General features: G+C 36.3%; 1 protein-coding gene across 1 annotated transcript; it reads right to left on the reverse strand.

Annotated features, from left to right (window-relative positions):
- Positions 1 to 5323: 5323 nt before the first annotated feature.
- On the reverse strand, positions 5324 to 11300 carry LOC121256676 (nitrate reductase [NAD(P)H]-like). Its single transcript, XM_041157530.1, has 4 exons — positions 10229 to 11300; positions 9245 to 9385; positions 8540 to 8772; positions 5324 to 6898 (listed from the first exon to the last, which is right to left on the reverse strand). The coding sequence occupies exons 1-4, from the start codon at positions 11169 to 11171 to the stop codon at positions 5564 to 5566; spliced, it is 2652 nt and encodes an 883-aa protein (XP_041013464.1). The 5' UTR covers positions 11172 to 11300; the 3' UTR covers positions 5324 to 5563.
- Between the last annotated feature and the right edge of the window lie 7791 nt (positions 11301 to 19091).

Here is a 19091-nt window from a genome sequence, read left to right on the forward strand (position 1 = left end):
GTTGTGTTCCCTAAATGAAAAACACTTAGTGCTTTTGTTTTGAGAAACCCAAACTCATTTTTATACATTTTTAGACATGGTTTCAAGCTTGAAAAAATAGCTTCAAAACAGAGGATATTCATTCAATACATTTAAAGCACAATCCAAACTATGATTTCTTACCACACGGTCAAGAAGAAGATCAAGACCCACACAGTAGAGTGAAGAAGAAGATGAAGACCGTGAGACGAAGATGCTGAAGACCCACACTGTCGTCAGACGACAATGCTGAAGACCCACACCGTCATTTTCGGAAGAAGAATATTTCAGAAGAAAATATTCAAACTGACGATGATTGGGAGTCCAAACGAAAGAAGAATACACCTGAAGAAACCAGTCCACAAGATCACAATAGTTTCACCATGAAAATACACCTCTCCGCACGGAAGAACCAATATAAGAAGTTTTTTCCACTTTCTTCGCACGGCAAGTTCAGAACATTCGGAGTCCGAAAACTGGCTTGAAGAAGAAGCTTTCTTTCCCGCATTTCTTTTCTTCGTCTTTTCGTTCTTTTTTTTTTTTTAAATTAATCCACGTGGGAATTAAAAAGTATTATTTTAGACGCCGACTGTGCGCCTTTTGCAGTTCTCGACTGTCCCTAGAAGAAGTGTTAGAAAAAAGGATAAACACAAATGTAAAATTAAAGGATTAGGTAACAAATTGGCAGTACAATATATACATACATACATGCATACACACACATATATATAAGTCGGGGCCTTGATGGGAAAATATAATATACATAGTCTTCGTCGTTTGCCCAATAGCACTATGATCGTTCAAGTTTAGGAGAAAAAACCAGAATCTGATTCGCTTGGTTGATACCTTAAAACTGTAATCTTTCTGTACAAAACAAACAAAAAAATGGGCAGAAGTTAATTGAAGGAGACGCACATGCATGTTGTTGCGGGCAGGGAAACTAAAGGCACTATGTCTATATATATGTATGACCTTTCCCACCACCAAACAACAAGGGCGCGCCGGGGCCAAGAGGCCATTAGTGATTATTGTCGCTCTTTGGCTCAATGTGAATGGTGCGGACGCGCGAGCTCGCGACTCTCAGAAGCGGCGATAGTTGCCAAAAGCCCCTCTCTCTCTATTATCAATTTTGACTTGTAATAATGCATGTTCTTATATCATTTCTTTGATTGAAAAGTATAGAAAAAATATATATAGTGGTGTAAAAATATGTCATCTATTTGTGCACTTCGAAGGCATTCAAACCAACCTATTTGAGCTCAAGTCAAGCGTAAACACTACCAATTATCCTATGCGTTAGAATTTCCTCTGTTATAAGAGCACTCTCATTGGATTTAACTTTTAGCTAATCCAATGAGAGTTTTAAATCCAATAAGTATTTAACTATTAGAGAGCCAAATATGTTCACATTGGATTAGCTAAATTCTAAATATTTAGATTTTAGCTACAATGACTTTCAAAAGTTTTTTCAAATTTGAAGGTTACTGTACATACATCAAATACATATTTTATTAATTATTTCTCTCTCCCTTTCTTTCTATCACATATTTTTATCATAATTGATATATTAATTTGAGTTAGTGATATATTAATTTAATAAGAATATGATTATTAATTAATATATAATAGGTAGAATAGTAAAATATCATAAAATTAATTAAATTAATAATTAAAATTAAATATTTTTGAAATTATTAGTTATTCATTACTATTTAATGAATAAATGTATAATCTAATGTGGAGATTTGATGTGAATAACTAAAACTAAATTCATCTTATATTATTTTATTATTATATAATGAAAAAATAACTATTCCAATGTGAAGATTTATGTGAATGGAATAACCAAAAGTCAAATTTCTCTTACATTCATAAAAAATGTCCTTTAACTTTGGTTAATCCAATGAGAGTGCTCTTAGAGGAGTAATCTCCTGGGTCTAGGCTAGGTCGAAGCGAACTGACCCAAGTCGCTTGGGGGGTGTGGGATATGCTGGCCCAGAAGGCTCATAGCGGGAAAAGAAGGAAAGAAGATGCGCTACGTGTGGGGATCGGTCAAGAGTGCAGACTGCTCTTGATCACCACCCACGATCCAAGTGTCAGGATCAGATCAAGGTGTCTGGGGGGACACTGACACCCAAGCACTGAAGGCAGCATAGACGAAGCCCCCCTGCACTCAGGTACTGACATGGTCACACCGCATTAATGGGATGGAGGTGGGCACGCCACGACAGAGAGTCACTCCTCATTTAATACATCCTCGAACTCGACACGCCACGACGTGCCTCCTGGGATGTCAGGGATAGCCGCAACCAAGTCTGACAAGTCTGTATTGCAGTAGGGAAGTGGCAGGGACACCCGACCCCTGTACAAAACTGCACACCCACTATCTCCCCTTTAGAGACCAACTCAGCCAGATATAAATACCCCCTCTCACAGCCAAGGGTGAGGTACACACTCTTTAATACTTCAACTCTCATTCTCCTTGATTGATCATTTCTCTCTTTCTCTCTGTCCCTACAACTAACTTAAGCATCGAAGCTACAACGCCCCCGAGCCCCCTATCCTTTTTTTCAACAGGAACCAGGTCCCGACCTCCACAGCGTGGAGTTGCCCAAGCCGTAAAACACGACATCAACAACCTCAACTAGATGCTTGGTTACTAAGATTAATGTTTGGAAATATTTGAAAATTTATTTGAGATTAGGTTTTGGAAAAGAAGAAAGAAAAATTAGAATAAAATTTTCTATAAAATAAGTATTTATTGGAGTTTGTGAAAATTGATAGATAAAGTTGAAAATTGTTCAAATATAATTTATTAAAATCATTTTTTGCTTTAAAGTTTGTAAAAGTGGTATTAATTTTAGAAAAAATTCTACTTATCATTCCGTACACCACACATAAACATGTGATTTGTCAGAGCCAAAACAACACTTTAATTATTTTTATTTGTTGAGTACCTAATTAGGCCGAGATTATTGTAAGAGCTACTGAGCTAAGGGTGCAAATCGGTCAGTCAGGTCCAGTCCGGTCCGGTCCGGCGATGGACTAAACTTTTTTGGTCCATCATTTTTTTGGACCAGACCGGACTAAACACTCATACGGACCGGACCGGTAGGTCGGTCCATTCGGTCCGGTCTATTTTTTTCTTTTTTTAAATCAATTAATAAAAAAAATTTATTTAAAATATTAAATTAAACTAAGTAACTTATTAATGTGGATTATGTAACAAACTCAATAAAAAATATTTTATATGGCCAATGATAATAAATTAGATGAAAATTACATTATTAATTTATATAATTACTATATAATTAACTAATTGATATTATATATTAGTTAATTCATAGAATATTAACAATTGTTAATAACATATTTAAAATTTTATATTGTTAATAGTGATATGTTAGATGAAGATATATATAAAATATTGTTAATTTATAAAATATTAACAAGTATTAATAACATATTTAAAATTTTATATTGTTAATTATACAATTATTATATAAATAATATATATAAAATATTTTTATTGTTATTTTTATTTTTCATTCGGTCCTGTCCGGTCCAGTCTGGTCTGAAAAAATCCTGAATCGTGGACTGGACCGAAACTTTTCGATCCTCTAAAACGGGGACCGAGACCGATCGGTCTCAATCTTGGTCCGATCTGGTCCATACCGAAACGGTAAGTCCTTTCGATCTGACCAAACCGTTTATCACCCCTAGTAAGAGCGATGCTACTCTGCCGCCTGAGTAGTACCGCTCATTGTTACCGATAGTGTGTTTTGTAAATTTTTTTTTCATTTTTCTATTCATATTTTTTTAATATATTTAAATATTTTTAAAAAATAAAAAATATCTCAATACACTTAAAATTATTTTCTTAATCACTAAATAAAAATTTAAAATTAAAATAAAAATTCCAAGTAGTCACCTAGAGCGGTAACCTTGAAACCGCAAAACAGCTTTTTCCTTAGGACAATGCTACATCCCCGATGGGGGCTCTCGCTGGGGTGTAGTATTGTTTTATATGTGTTTTTTTCAAATTATTTTTCTTATAGATTTTTTAATACTTTTTAATATTTAAAAAAATAAAATAAATTTAAAATATCATTAAAAAATTCTTAATCTGAAAGTTAGAAAAACAAATTATTAAAAAATACTTTCTTAATAATGAAGTAAAATATAAAATATTTTTTATAATTTTTTATTTTACTTCGTGATTAAAATTTTTAATAATATTATGATTTTTTTAATTTTTTTTAAATATTTAAAATTATTAAAAATATTTATATAATAAAAAAATTTAAAAAACCACCCCCAACGGAAGCTCCCAGTGAAAGCTCCAGCGGAAAATCTAGTATTTTCCTTTTCCTTCTTGTAAAGGGTAATGCCATGGCCTAGATGTTGCGTCATCAGGTAAAGTCCAATCAATCCCCTCTAGAAGTGTACGTGTTCGTGAGCTCATCGCGATCGTCAGCCATCAAACTAGTTGAAATTTTCAATTAAAAAAATAAAAAATAAAAAAAAATAACACTACCATCCAATTACAAGTCTGAGGTAGGTAGGTACCGAATAATTTAAGAGCATCTCAACCCAAAAGCCTTTTAAGTTATTCTGTCATATCCTTGTTACATATTATAGTACTATGGCTATTAGAATCTTAATTATTTAAACGATTAATTTATCTCTTTCAATAGTCTTTTGAACGGTCACTGCATGATTATATATATATATATAATAATATTAAACAAAAATTCTTGTCATCAACTATTATTTACTAGTACCTCACACCTCATTTCTTATAAAAAAAATTATAAATATGAGGTGAAAAAATGAATAGTAACTAATGTATAGAATTTATCAATATTAAATCAGTAGAAACCTTTATTCTATATACGGTTAATTTATTTCAGAAGTAATATTAATTAGTCATGCATCCACAAATTAAGAGATTATAAAATTAAACTTATGAGTGTCTTCATATGATGTGTTATATTTACTTTATAATTTAATGTACAATATTAATCTGATGTACAACATCAATCAACATTAATTATGAGTTTAATTTATGAGGAAGATTCTCATGTCATACGGTCATTCCACATTATGATATAGGGAATGAGTGATGCTACATACAGTCGTAAATTATTCAAGTGTCACTCAATCGTTTTAAAAAATAGTTTGGTTTACTATTAAAAAGTTTTTTTTTCATGTGAATTTCGGATTTATTCATTTTTTTAAAAAAATTAAGCTACACTTATGCACTCCACAACTGCAAATACCATTTCAAATACTCAAAGTATTGGTACTAAACCTTGGAATTGCCTTTAATTAAATATATTTCACATCTAACACCATGAGAGAAATTATATCTGTCCTTTGGTTGAAGGAAACCAAATTAAAAAGCCTAAAAACCCAAATATTCAACCAATTTGATTTGAACCTTTTTATGGCCTCGATAAACTTCAAAAGAAGATCAAGAAGAAGGAGAAAGAATGCAAGGGGATGACCACACAAGATATATACAAATTGTATTTTCCATCCTTTAAAAGACCAGCAACGAATTCTTGATATCATAATTCATCTTCTCCAAGTTTGGCTGCACCGCAAACTGAATCATCGGCGGTGGTCCACATGCTAAGGCCAAAGTAGTACCCTCCGATGATCCTTCCGGGATGTGCTCTCGCAGAACACTCTCCGTGATGAATCCCACACTGTACTGCCACCCTTCCTTTCTAGATTCCTGAACCACATACCACACCTTCAATTTGTCATGTTTCTGAGCCCAAGCATCGAGCTCTTCCTTAAGCAAAATATCATCCTCGGTGCGATTCGCGTAGACCACATACATCTCTGTCTCGTCTTCTGGGTCCTTCAGAATGGCCTGAACTATTTGATATATGGGTGTGATCCCTGTCCCGCCGGCGAGCATGGCTAGCTTCTTCGAAAACTTGGGTTTTCCATGAACTGAAAAGCTACCACGGCCAGTATATTCAATGTGACCCAAGGGACCCTTCACGTCAAGAATCGAACCTAGTGGAAGTGCGTCTAGGTACCGTGACATAAGCCCTCCATTTGGAAACTGCGGGTGCACACTTTTTGAGTAAATCTTAACCACTAGATCAAAGTATCCGACTTCATCAACATTGGTGGTTGGAGTGTAAGCCCGCATGCACAGCTTCTCGTCTATGGTAGCGCATAAAAAGATATGCTTCCCTACCGGTAAACCTAAGACCTGGTCATCGGACGGCAATGCAAACCGGAAGAGCCGGACATCATGGGATATTGACTTTTTCTCCATGAGCTTGCATTGGATTTTCTCACGCGGGACTAGCGCGACACATCTGAGCGGCGCAGTCTCTTTGATGGGGGCGAGAGGGGATGTGTTCGAGGCGCCATGCACTGAGCTGTTGGGCGAAGAGGTGGTCAAGTAGTCGGAGGCATAATCCGTTGTAATGAACTCGCCTATTCGATATTCCTCGAGCATCTTCTTGGCCTTGTCGGAGTGAATGGCGTCGAACTCTTCGGTGCAGTCGGTGCCGGCGTTGATAAGAATGCTGTCAGCACCACCGGGGTGATCGTTGAGGAACCGGGTGCAGTCATAGATGTGGCCGTGGACAATGATCCAAGCTGATTCGGCCGAGCTGTGCTTGTTGACCTCAGATATTGAGTACATGTTTGAGGACGTGTTCATGAAGGGTGATGAGACGCTCTTCTTGAGAAATTCGGATGATTTCTCAAGGTGCTTTTCCTTGGCCATCCATCCGCCAGACTGGTTGCCGGGGAGAGTCGGGTGCTCAAACGCGATTCCAATCTCTCCCCTGTGTGGCTGCTTGCACACATTTATTTTTACCCGGAACCAGCAGTTGTTCATCATTCCCTGTTTGCAATTTGTTCTAGCATAAATTAGTGCCCCACGAGCCTGATCAAGTTCCAAAGATATTTCATTGTTTTATTTTAAAGATGGTATTTTTAACAACACCGGCCAGTACGCGTAATATAGGACTGGACTGATGTTTGAATTTCAAAAGAGTAATGTTAGAGAGAAGTTACTATAGCAGTATACATTTTACACTCACTATATAGTTATTTTTAGTTTTCTATTTTTTTATTTTAAACTTGAAAAATATGTAGTCTAGATGATGTCATATCATATGTATAAAATAATTACTTTTAACAGTAACTTCTATCTATATTTATTCATTTTAAAATTTTAATACAATTACCCATTATCCATTATGAGTAATTGAGCATATTCACCTGTAAGTCATGTAAAGATCAATAAAATCGGGTCGGCTTACAATCATTAAAAGATGCATGAATCCATCTTTTTCAAAAAAGTAAGGCTCCCAATAATGCAGTAGTGAAAGTGATAAGTTGGTTTGACAGGATCAACAGAGAAACTCCACTCTTTGTCGGAGGCGGAAATTAAGGAGAATGAGAAACCAATGGTAGTGATCAATTCTGACTTTTACGCAATCATTCATACAAATTAAAAGCGAATATATATATATACATGATGATGAGACGAGACGAACGCCAAACCAACCAAATGAGGAACGTGCATACTCCAATCAAGCAAATACAACTGGACCACTAAAGTGTGAGAAACCAGACAAGTGCATGGCCGACATGATACGACGTACCATGACATTCCATAAGAGCCCGAGTGTTAGGGGCTTCAACCCAAGCTCAAACCGCAATCTCAAATTAAAAGCGAATATATATATGATGAGATGAGACGAATACCAAGCCAACCAAATGAGGAACGTGCATACTCCAATCAAGCAAATACAACTGGACCACTAAAGTGTGAGAAATTAGACAAGTGCATGGTCGACATGATACGACATACCATAACATTCCATATGAGCTTCTCGGGCTGAATGTTAAGGGCTTCATCCCAGGCTTGAACCACAATCTCAAATTAAAAGCGAATTTATATACATGATGAGACGAGACGAACACCAAACCAAGCAAATGAGAAACATGCATACTCCAATCAAGCAAATACAATTGGACCACTAAAGTGTGAGAAACTAGACAAGTGCATGGTCGACATGATACGACGTACCATGACATTCCATATGAGCTTCTTGGGTTGAGTCTTAAGGGCTTCATCCCAGGCTCGAACCGCAATCTCAAATTAAAAGCGAATATATATACATGATGAGACAAGACGAACACCAAACCAACCAAATGAGGAACGTGCATACTCCAATCAAGCAAATACAACTGGACCACTAAAGTGTGGGAAACTAGACAAGTGCATGGTATACGACATAGCATGACATTCCATATGAGCTTCTCGGGCTGAGTGTTAAGGGCTTCATCCCAGGCTCGAACCATCCCAGGCTCGAACCGCAATCTCAAATTAAAAGCGAATATATATACATGATGAGACGAGACGAACACCAAACCAGCCAAATGAGGAACGTGCCTACTCCAATCAAGCAAATACAACTGGACCACTAAAGTGTGAGAAACTAGACAAGTGCATGGTCGACATGATACGACGTACCATGACATTCCATATGAGCTTCTCGGGCTGAGTGTTAAGGGCTTCATCCCAAGCTCGAACCGCAATCTCCTTGGTTCCAAGCAGATCCAACACCTCCACCTCCAATGACCAAAAGCACCAGCACCAATATTTGCCGTACTTGTTCGGCTTCTCCGGGTGCTCCAACCCGCACACTCGCCACGTCTCTCCACCGTCTACAGTCACCTCGACACGAGTCACTTTCCTCCCACCTCCTGATCAAAAGATCATTCTAGTCTGCTCAAAGCTCCTTACTTATGGAAGAAGATATTTGTGTATATATATATATATATAGGATCATTAGAAATTAAACTTCCAAGTTCCAACGTCGGACTTGATGTAAGCCAAAAGCCTCCAAACAAAACACATTCAGCTTTTTCTTGAAAACGGAAAGAGTGCAGTATTATTTAATGCGCTTCATCGATAATAAGAAAAATATTTTAATTATAAAGAGATTATATAAAAATAAATTTATAAACTGATATGATACATTAAGTTGTAAAATTATTTTTATTATAAATTAAATCTAACGAATTTTATGAAATTATATCTATTTGTGTTGATTTATTTTATATAATTTTTTTTTATGTCTCTAGCTCGTAATCAAAATTTGTAACCATTAGATCAGGAAACCATGTGAACTAAAGAGTACGTACGTAAAAATGTAATTATACTTCCGCAACTCACCTGAGTACGCGTAGCCCCTCAAAGTGTACGGCCTTTGGGCCGTCCACGAATTTATCGGTAATATCTCATCATGACATGGCGTCGTTAGCGCAGAGTTTATGTTCAGCTCATTAATAATATACTCCGGCTTATACCACCAAGCTGCATAAACCAAATTAAAGAAAGCAAACGCAACTAATTAATTTTAGAAAAATTACCAAGTTTTATATTACATCTGCAGTCTCATGCATGAGTCGACACATGATCGATGAAAAAGGTTGTTAAAACTCAGGCTTGAAACCCTTATAATTAAGAAATAAAAATATATGTAGATTATAATTTCATATTAATTTTACAAGAAAATCAAGAAATAAATGCAATTTTTATAAATCTTGTTTCAATCTTTTTGTCAAGATCTCATATTTTTCAAAGTGGAAAATGATTTTTATAAATTCTTTTAACAATATCCCATTTGGTTGGTGGACTGTACTGAAATAAATTTATTTCAGTCTAATTTTTATAAGTTGAATATAACATCCAAACACTTAACTTTCAAATTATTAAATTCATTTCAGCTCAAAACTTCTTTACACATGAGACTCAAAACTTTTTTCAATTCAACACCACTTTACACACAGAATCCACAACCTTTTTTAAATTTTTATAAATATATTTAAATTCATTTTAACATCTAAACCCATTTTAATAGATTCTGCAAAACTTATTTTACCATCTCAACTCACTATTATTTAAAAAAAATTCATCTCAACTCAACATTCCACCCTAAATCTCGAGTTATTTTAGGTCATTCTTCCAATTCATTTTCCTCTTTCTTTTTTTAATTTTTTCCTGTTTATCATTGACCAAATAATAGATTTCTTTATTTTTTGAGGTCCGAGGAAATGAGATGCGGGATGACAATTTGAACAAAAAGTATGAAAAAATGGGTCAAAGATCACGTGCGAGGAGTATTATGTGTAGTAGAAATAAGGGCAAAGCTGGCACCTTCAAAATTAGCAAGCTCCGCGTCAACGTGCGAGGGAAGTACTTTGTTGTCGTTACAATGATAATAGCTGTCTGATTCTTTGGTCGTCACAATAATCCGCTTCAGCCACTTTACCATTCGTCCACCTATGAATCCCGGTAAGATCATCCTCACCGGGAACCCATGGTCCGGAGACAAATGCTCACCGTTTTGCATGTACGCCAACATGATTTCCCTCGACGGATCCAAGGCGACCTCGTACTTAATACTCGTCCCGTACTTGGACCCACCTCCACCTGGCAGGTCTTCGTGCCCTTCGAAGCACACATTGAGGGCCCCACGTTTACGGCTCAAGATCCCACACCGCCTCAGCACATGCCGGAGCAGTACACCACGCCACACCGATGTGGAGACCCCGGCTGCTCCCCAGTTGAAACCGATGGTCTGTTTCACCATGTTCTGCTCTTTCCGTCTGTTTCCCGCGCAGACCAGAGTGACCGGTAACTCGCGGGTTTTGAACTCGGTGACCAGTTCGTCCATAGTGAAACGGGCAGGTCGCTTGACGAGTCCGCAGACCTCGACGTCCCAGTCCTCCCACCTGGTCTTGGGGACCGCCCCGTGGTTGCGCACATAGTGGAGTGGCGCCGGGGTGATGAACCCGTGGTGCATGAGCCGAGTCAGGGGCGGCTCCGAGTTGAAGGGGTGCTTCCCCGTGAGCCGGACCATTGAGGGGTTGCGCTCCACCCAATTGTCGGCCGTGGCCTCGTCTCGCGGGTCCACGGTCGACTGCTCTAATTCGCCGTTCCCTTCCTGTATCAATTCTCTGTAATCTTTTTCATTCTCTTCCTCGCTCGACGAATCTTCCGCCGTCACGACTTGTTTCAAGGCATGCGCACTATCCGGGGAGTCGGACCAGTACTGGCAGTTGGGAACCGGATTGAAGGTAAGAACCGCACCTTTCATGGTGGGTTCGAGGCAAGTGAAATGGCGGTTGCCCACTGAAGCCTCCGTTGAAGACACAGAGAGAGAGAAAAAAATTGATGTCTGCTTTGATTTATTATTTTCGAAAGAAAAAGTGAGACACTTCAATTTATAGGTATCACTTTCAGTGAGTTGTTCGTTGCGTGGAAGAGAGGTGCCGATGGAGATGTATATTACTTTGTGAGGATAGAGACGTGGCACACAGAGAAGTAGATCCCATCAGACCTTGACTTCATTTTATTCTTTTACTTTACAATTCTTTTATATACAACTGCCAGCGTGAAACCGGTGCTAAATCAGATGAAGAAGAAAAAATAAAGAAGAATAAGAGGGAGGATGACTATGCCGTATGGAAGAAGAACACTCCGTTCCTTTACAATCTGGTCATCTCCCACCCTCTCGAATGGTTGTCTCTCACCGTCCACTGGGTTTCACTTCTGGCCCCACTGCTGTACCCCTCCGACCCATCTCTCGCCGTCCACAAACTCATTCTCGAGACCCATAAATCCGAAGATTTTCCCAATTCCCTCATGGTCGCCGACGCTCTCCTCCCCAGAGTGTTAAAACGCAATGTTTTGAATACCGTATCGGATGCCGTATCAGTTAAGTCACTGAAATGAAATATTTCAGTACCGGTATCGTTTCGTGTACTGTTTCGGGATAGTCGATATATGAATAAATTATATATATAAATATATATAAATTATATTCTAAAATAATAGTCTATATATAAATAAATTATATATAAATACATATATATAAAAATTATAAATAGCTTAGTGTGAATTGGGGATAAAAAAAATAAACTTGTAGTTTGAAAAAATGAAAAAAATAAATAGAGGCCGGTACAGGCCGAAATATAGGCCAGTACGGCCGGTATTTTGACCGGTACGAAATACATATACTACTTGTACTGGCCCAGTGGCCGGTACGGAAAATACTTGTCGTACTGGCCGGTACGGTACGGTATTAACAACACTGGTCAAGGGTGTATTGACCGCACAACGGTAAGCATAGCATTTTCTAAGTAATGGGTACAGCGTTGAATATTCTTCATCGACTTCTTAGATCCTCCTCATAGTTGTCTTCAAAGAAACAGAGATCTCACCAGACAGTAGTTGCATTTGGCCCAATTTACAACAAGCACAAGCTTTCAAAATCACATCTTTTCCTTTTAGGTCAGCTTTCACTCTTAAACATCTATCAAAGAGCATTATTTTTTCCAGCATGAATATCATCGGTAGCAAAATTATGTGAATTTGAAATAGAAAAGGAAGTTAGACGAGGATGCTGGCTGGCAAGTGGTTGTGAAGCTTTAAATTCTGCTAAAGATAGCGCCTTTATGTTTTATAGGATGACATAAGATGAAGGGTATAGCCGTATGGCCATCAGTAAATAAAATTTCAGCAGAAACATAGAGGAGGAGGGCAGGTTGTGAAATAAAATCAAGTTGTCTAGACTGGACATATGAAGCAGAGCATAGAGGTTATTGCCCAAGTTTTGGACAGGAAATCGACAAAAATTGTACAATTCCACTGGGTGGCAAAGGAAATTTCCCACAAATGTTCAAAATAACAGAGAACTGCCAATAGGAGTTGCTTTGTTTTGAAATCGGCAATTTGCATTTGCTCAGAGAACAAAATGACGCGTTTTCATTTTGCCATGTGGGCGCCAGTTCCGCTGGGTCCCCAAGTCGGTTGTATCTAGAGTTTTTCTTTACTTTATGAGAAGGGTCTCGCTACTGTGTCGCTTGCACAGTACCGCTCTGGATGACCGCTTGACGTGGCATGCTACGTGGCATATAATAATTATTTAAAAAAAAAGACTGAAAATGAGATGTGAACACATTTCAGAAAATTGTTCTTCACCCTCCCATCACCCTCGCCATCCTTGTGGCCAACTGGTCACTGAACATTATCACGAGTGGCTTCCGTCGCCAAGTGACTTCCCTCTCTGAATGGCTTCGGCTGCACAGTGCCTTCCGTCACAGAGCTTCTACCCTCCTCCATGAGTTGCTTATGTTGCCTTCCGTTGCCAAAAGTTCGACTCCCTCTTCATTGTTTGTTTATTTCTGGTAACTTCTGGTAATCTCTCACTTCAATGCATTATTTCTTCTCTTCACAGGTGAGGGTTTGTTTTTTTAATTTTTTTTTTCTCAAAACTTTTGACTTGCTTCTTAGGGGGTTCGGTTTGTTCCTTTTTTAAAGTCTAGAATTAGCTTTGAATAAGTTTTGAGATTTGGTGGAGGTTAGTGAATTTTTTCTATTGTTATTCTATGGATTTGTTTTGATGAATTAAGCGACTGGATTGAATTGGGTTCCATAAATTTTTTTTCTATTGAGTTTGTTGCTACGACCTCTATTTCTATTGGTATTGAAATACACAGCAAAACATGACAAATGCAAGTGATTCATGTAATAAATCCAGGACTAAAATGTGAATATAGAAAAGTTGGCGATCTTCTTTGGTTGCATATCATCTATCCATGTAAATTAAAGAAAATATATCTAATAAATCTAATCTTAATGCCAACATGTCAAAGATCATCAGAAAAGTGATGATGAATCATTGCCTCATTGTCTTTTTAGACAACTTTGCCACATGATCAATGTTGGCCTAAACCCGAAATCATTTGTCTTTCTCTCTCTCAAAAGGTGTGTGGATAATTTATTGTTCTCTAATTTTTGAGTGGTTAAAATTCAATTGAAAGATTAATGCGGCTTAAACTGAACCATATAAGAATGACTTGTAATTTTTCAATCGCATTGATTTTTGCTTTACTGATCAGATAGATGAGGCCAAATCTCAAAACTTATTTTTTTAAAGATTCAAAGACAAAAAACTTCTATGTGATCAAGTATCTACCCCAACTTTAACTAAAAACCTCTTTGTAGAACAGTCATAGTTCTATAATCTTTCTTATTTTTTTATGACTAGCAACAGTATGTAATAATGATCGTTATACTGCTATACATTTAAAATGTGAATGTGAATTTGAATGTAAATGTTGTTAAAATGTACATGTAGTTAAAATGTAAAAAATAATGAGTGAATCTAAATCTATTAAAATGTACATGTTCTCTTTGTATATGAACAACAATGTTTGAGTTACGTAGTGGAAATAGCTCATGTTTAGGAAAGTCAATAGTTGAGTACCCCATTTGTTATTGTGGAATTAATGCTTGTCAAAGAACTATGCATACGAAGGAAAATGAGGGGAGTCGGTTTTTTGGATGCCAAAACTATATGGTGAAATATTCTCTTCTTGCCTTCATATCTCTTTCTTGTTGATAGTGTTGTTTGCCAAAATTTAAGTGAGAATTGATTTTTGCAGTCTAGGAAGTCTTGTGGATACTTCTACTGGTATGATCCTGAAATACCATTATATTGCCAAAATACAATCAAACGATTACAACACTTTATTGATAAATTAAAAGTTGAAGTTGAAAAGATCTAAGCATCAATAGATATACCAACCTTGAATCATTGACTAGAAATAGAGGCCAAGAGGCGCAAGAGGCAAATGGAAAAGGTTACCTATGTTCTAATAATTTTATTGTCGTGGTTTTTCTATTTTGGGTTATTTATATCTGGTTATGGTTGGTTCAAATGAAAATGTTAATGTTATAATAGAAGTTAGCAACTTAGCAATTGTGTATATGAGTGTGGAATCTCTTTGTATTTTGTGGAAATTCTTTGTATTTGTTAAGAACTCAAATGCCACAAGGATATGTAATCTTGAAATGCCACAAGGGTATGTAAAAATGCTAGACCTGAATGCAAGTGGATTCTTCCATTAATGTTGTTTTATTGGTTCTTAAATTAAAGGAGGTTATACTATTTTATTGATTTTATTGGATTATGTCATTATACTATGTTATCCTGAAATGCTGGACCTGAATTTCAAATGAAATGTTGTTTTATTGGCATTTTACTCATGCACAGGCAAGAATATATTATTTGCAGCAAACTTTTACAACACCAGCAAAGTTATATAAATTTTCAGCACCTTCTCAAAAAACACTTCATACAAAAAATTTTGCTATACAATGTCAGATATCAAAATAAACACATTCTGCTATACATAAACAGTGTTCAAAATTCTGCTACACTTCATAAATTCTGCATAATAACTTCATAAATTCTCTACACAACAGCAACAACACCTCCTCAAAAGCACTTCATTTACAATGTTTTGCTAAACACCCTTTGTGTTCAAGATACTTTCTACACAAAAATCACATTTGTTAGACAACACCATCATAAATACAAAAAGGATCACTGTCTACAATAAACACCCAACAACAAGTGTACAAAATAATTTCTACACAAAAATACCAATGCTGGACAACACCATAAAAAATAAAACACCATTATGACTACCACCATCTAGGCTGATGTAGATCATCCCGATCCTAGAGATTCAATCGCACATGTTGCATTTGTATTGGAAGTATAGGAGCAGTCAAGGGAGTACAAAAATAATCCGACGCATGTGTCCAAATTTGACTTTCTTGATCATGTAGCCAGGATACCTAGGAAAATGATCAAATATCATTTTTTTTTGGTACTCGATACATAAACAAAAGAAAAGAATAGGAATAAACTTGTGGACACTTGACTTTTTAATTGTACTTGGGTTTGTAGTGCTACATGTTGTGTGCCGCTCACATTGTAATTTTGTGTATCTTCTCTTGATAAGTGACTACCTGTCTATGCAGATCAACAAAAACAAAAAATAATATCATAAGACACGCAAATTAATATATGCAAAATAAAAAAATGAAGCAGGTGCAAACAAACAACAAGGCAATGTGGAAGTATAGGACTTGTACGTATCTTTTCTGATTTGAAACTTCTAAAAAACTAATAGTATCTAAGAAAGGTGGAGTACATATGTTCAAAAATAATGGTGCAATATACAACCTCAGTTGTGGGCAATCTCCTTGTACTCAGTTTCTTGAGAAACTTCTCAATTGGGTGTGTTCTTCTCTTAGTTGGTGGTCTCCATTTACTCTGAACTACCAATGGACTAAGAACTTTGCCTGTCGAACCATCCATGGGAGTAGCTGGAGCAGTTGTGGAAGTACCATCTATTGAATCATCACTCGGGTACTCTAGCTTCAACTGTTCTAGTTGATCGATCAATTTCACACAGTTTGCTTGGTCTTTGCAGCATTTGAACAAAGTTGATAGAAGTAAGTTTGGATTCGACCATACCTTTGTCTCTCAAGATTGTTCGTTGCCTCATAACTACTTTTTATTTGGATATACTTTCCCTTTACATCCTTCCTCCACAGACCCAAAATGTATTTTGGTAGAACTTCTGTCTTGTCTAACTGCACCAAAATACGAAGAACGTGTCTACATAATATTCCTCTAAACTTAAACCACTTGCAACTATATGTAATATCTAGGGGATCTTCTTCATGTATGATCACGATGTAGTTTACATGTTTAAGGAACCCATCAGTTACTTCAATCTCAACCGCGACTACATACGTATATTTTGCACCATCGCCCCCTAAATACGAGGTAGTCAAATATTAAAACTCTCAAAATTCTTCTTGTACTTCCTTAAACTTGATAATTGTGTATATTTTTTGAAATTACTTCTCGATATGATAGCATGAGATGTAAGGAATCTCAGTGTTAAATGAATTGAAGTAAGCAATTGCTTCATTCTCTGCCTTCTTCCTAAAGGTTGAATCACATTGATCAACAAATTATTTCAATGTGGTCCTAAAGTGAATGTAGTCCTTAAAAAATACATTCATGATTTCACTATGTTGTGTAGTTGACATTTTAGCCCAAAATATGTTTTTAACGTACGTTGACACCGAAAACCGCCTATCAACATAAAGAGATCACAACCAAGCATTATCACGAAGATCATATGTGTCAAGCAATTTGCACCATCGTTCTTCAAACTCATTCTTACTTAACGATTCATACACACATTTGTATAGGGTACTCTTGAACTTGTAATATCGAGAATGTTACCCAAACTTCTCAGGAAGTTTCTTCATGATATACCACAAGCAGAAGCGATGCCTAGACGATGGAAACATTCTCGCAATTGCAAGTTACATTGCCTTATTTTGGTCTGTAATGATTACATTTGGTAGTCAGTCATTCATACACTTTAACTATGACTTAAACAACTACTCAAAAGTATGTGTGTATCCTCATTGGATATCAATCTTCACCTGAATAGAATTGACTAACTACGATGGTTCACGCCTACAAACGGCGCAAGTGGCATTTTATAAGTATTAGTCAGGTATGTTGTATCAAATGTGATCACATCCCTAAATGATTAATACGTAGCTCTACTTCAGGTATCTGCCCAAAACATATTCTTTAACCTTATCAATCGCATAAAAAAAGTCTGGGTTAATTATATTTTGTCCTCTCAAACTTTTATTCAATTCACAATATGCCTCTAAAACTACTAATTGCATCAAAGTCGACCCTCGAGTTTTCAAAACTTCTCAATCCCCACTTCCGTCTACCAGCAGCGTTAAATCTAGCAGAAATTCACTACAAATAAATTCACTACAAATATATAATTTTCATCTAATTTATTATCATTGACAATATAAAATATAAAGTAATGTATACTATCAATTAATAATAAATCATTAATAATTAACCATATATAAAATTATTTTATATCTAAGTTGCAAGCAAGTATGAATAATCTATGTACACAATAAAATTATTTAATATTCATTAACCATATATAAATTAATTAAAAAAATTATTTAATGATTTATGATTTATTATTAATTGATAGCAATATTATTTTATATTTTATGTGGTCAATGATAATAAATTAAATGAAAATCACATCTTTGCAGTGAATGTTATACACATGAGCAGCATGTGCAGTGAATTTTTGTTAGATTTAACGCTGTTTGTAGATAGAAGGGAGGGATTGGAAAGTTTTGAAAGTTCGAGGGTCCACTTTGATGCAACTAGTAGTTTTGGAGGCACATTGTGAATTGAACAAAAGTTCAAGAGAGCAAAATGTAATTAACCCAAAAAGTCTGGATTTTTTTCTGCGTATCCTGGAAGTAGTTCATTAGAGCTTCAACACCTCCAACTCCGAGGCGAAGTTGTCATGCCTTGTCAATATAGTTTTGGCATTCATTCGCCCCAAATGACACATTCTCATACCCCCCCCCCCCCACTTCAACAACTACACTCTTGAAAGTTTTTGACGTACATATTATGGTTTCATCATTTATTTCAAGTCTCTTAGCCACACGAGCATCTAACTTCTTGAAACATCTAAAATGTTTTGCTTTCCCTAGACTACATATATGTGTGTGATCTAAGATTACACTAGACAAGGTGTATCTGCCGTCCTCATTCAAAACCGCATTAACTCTTGATTTATGCCCAACCTTCTCTGTTTGTCTTGCTTGAGGACATTGGAAGCCTGACTCTTTATTCTGCTCTGCCGCACACATACCAATGCAAACCATCTAACCTTCTCATCGTCGCTTTGTCTAGAATTCCTTCTACGCACCCTGAACCCTTTATGCTTAGCATACTTCATATAGTAAGACCGGACTTCTTCCTCACTAGAAAATGTCATTCCAACCTTGGGTTCTTTGACACTATCATCAACATTTGGTTCTTCGACACATCATCATTATCAGACCCATCATCAACCACTTCATCATACTCATTATCCGATAACTCTACAAAGGAAGCCATAGTAACTCAGCCTTGGAGAATCTACAATTAGTATCCAATAATTGAATTAGCATATCATTTTATTTTCTTCATATTATTGACTTGAGCCGCTTATAAAAATTTTCATCATCACATTCAACAATTAGCATACAATTAGAAGTGAAAATTTTCATTTCCAATTCCCATTTAAAAATA

This window comes from Juglans microcarpa x Juglans regia, chromosome 3D, assembly GCF_004785595.1.
Source record: "Juglans microcarpa x Juglans regia isolate MS1-56 chromosome 3D, Jm3101_v1.0, whole genome shotgun sequence".
In the NCBI taxonomy this organism is placed as follows: Eukaryota; Viridiplantae; Streptophyta; class Magnoliopsida; order Fagales; family Juglandaceae; genus Juglans; species Juglans microcarpa x Juglans regia.

Coding starts and splice junctions, on each gene's coding strand:
- LOC121256676 (XM_041157530.1), bottom strand. CDS start 11,171: ATGAAAGGTGCGGTTCTTACCTTCAATCCGGTTCCCAACTGCCAGTAC. Junction 8,773..9,244: donor GAGGGGCTACGCGTACTCAG/GTGAGTTGCGGA, acceptor TCTTTTGATCAG/GAGGTGGGAGGAAAGTGACT. Junction 6,899..8,539: donor AGCTCATATGGAATGTCATG/GTACGTCGTATC, acceptor AATTGCAAACAG/GGAATGATGAACAACTGCTG.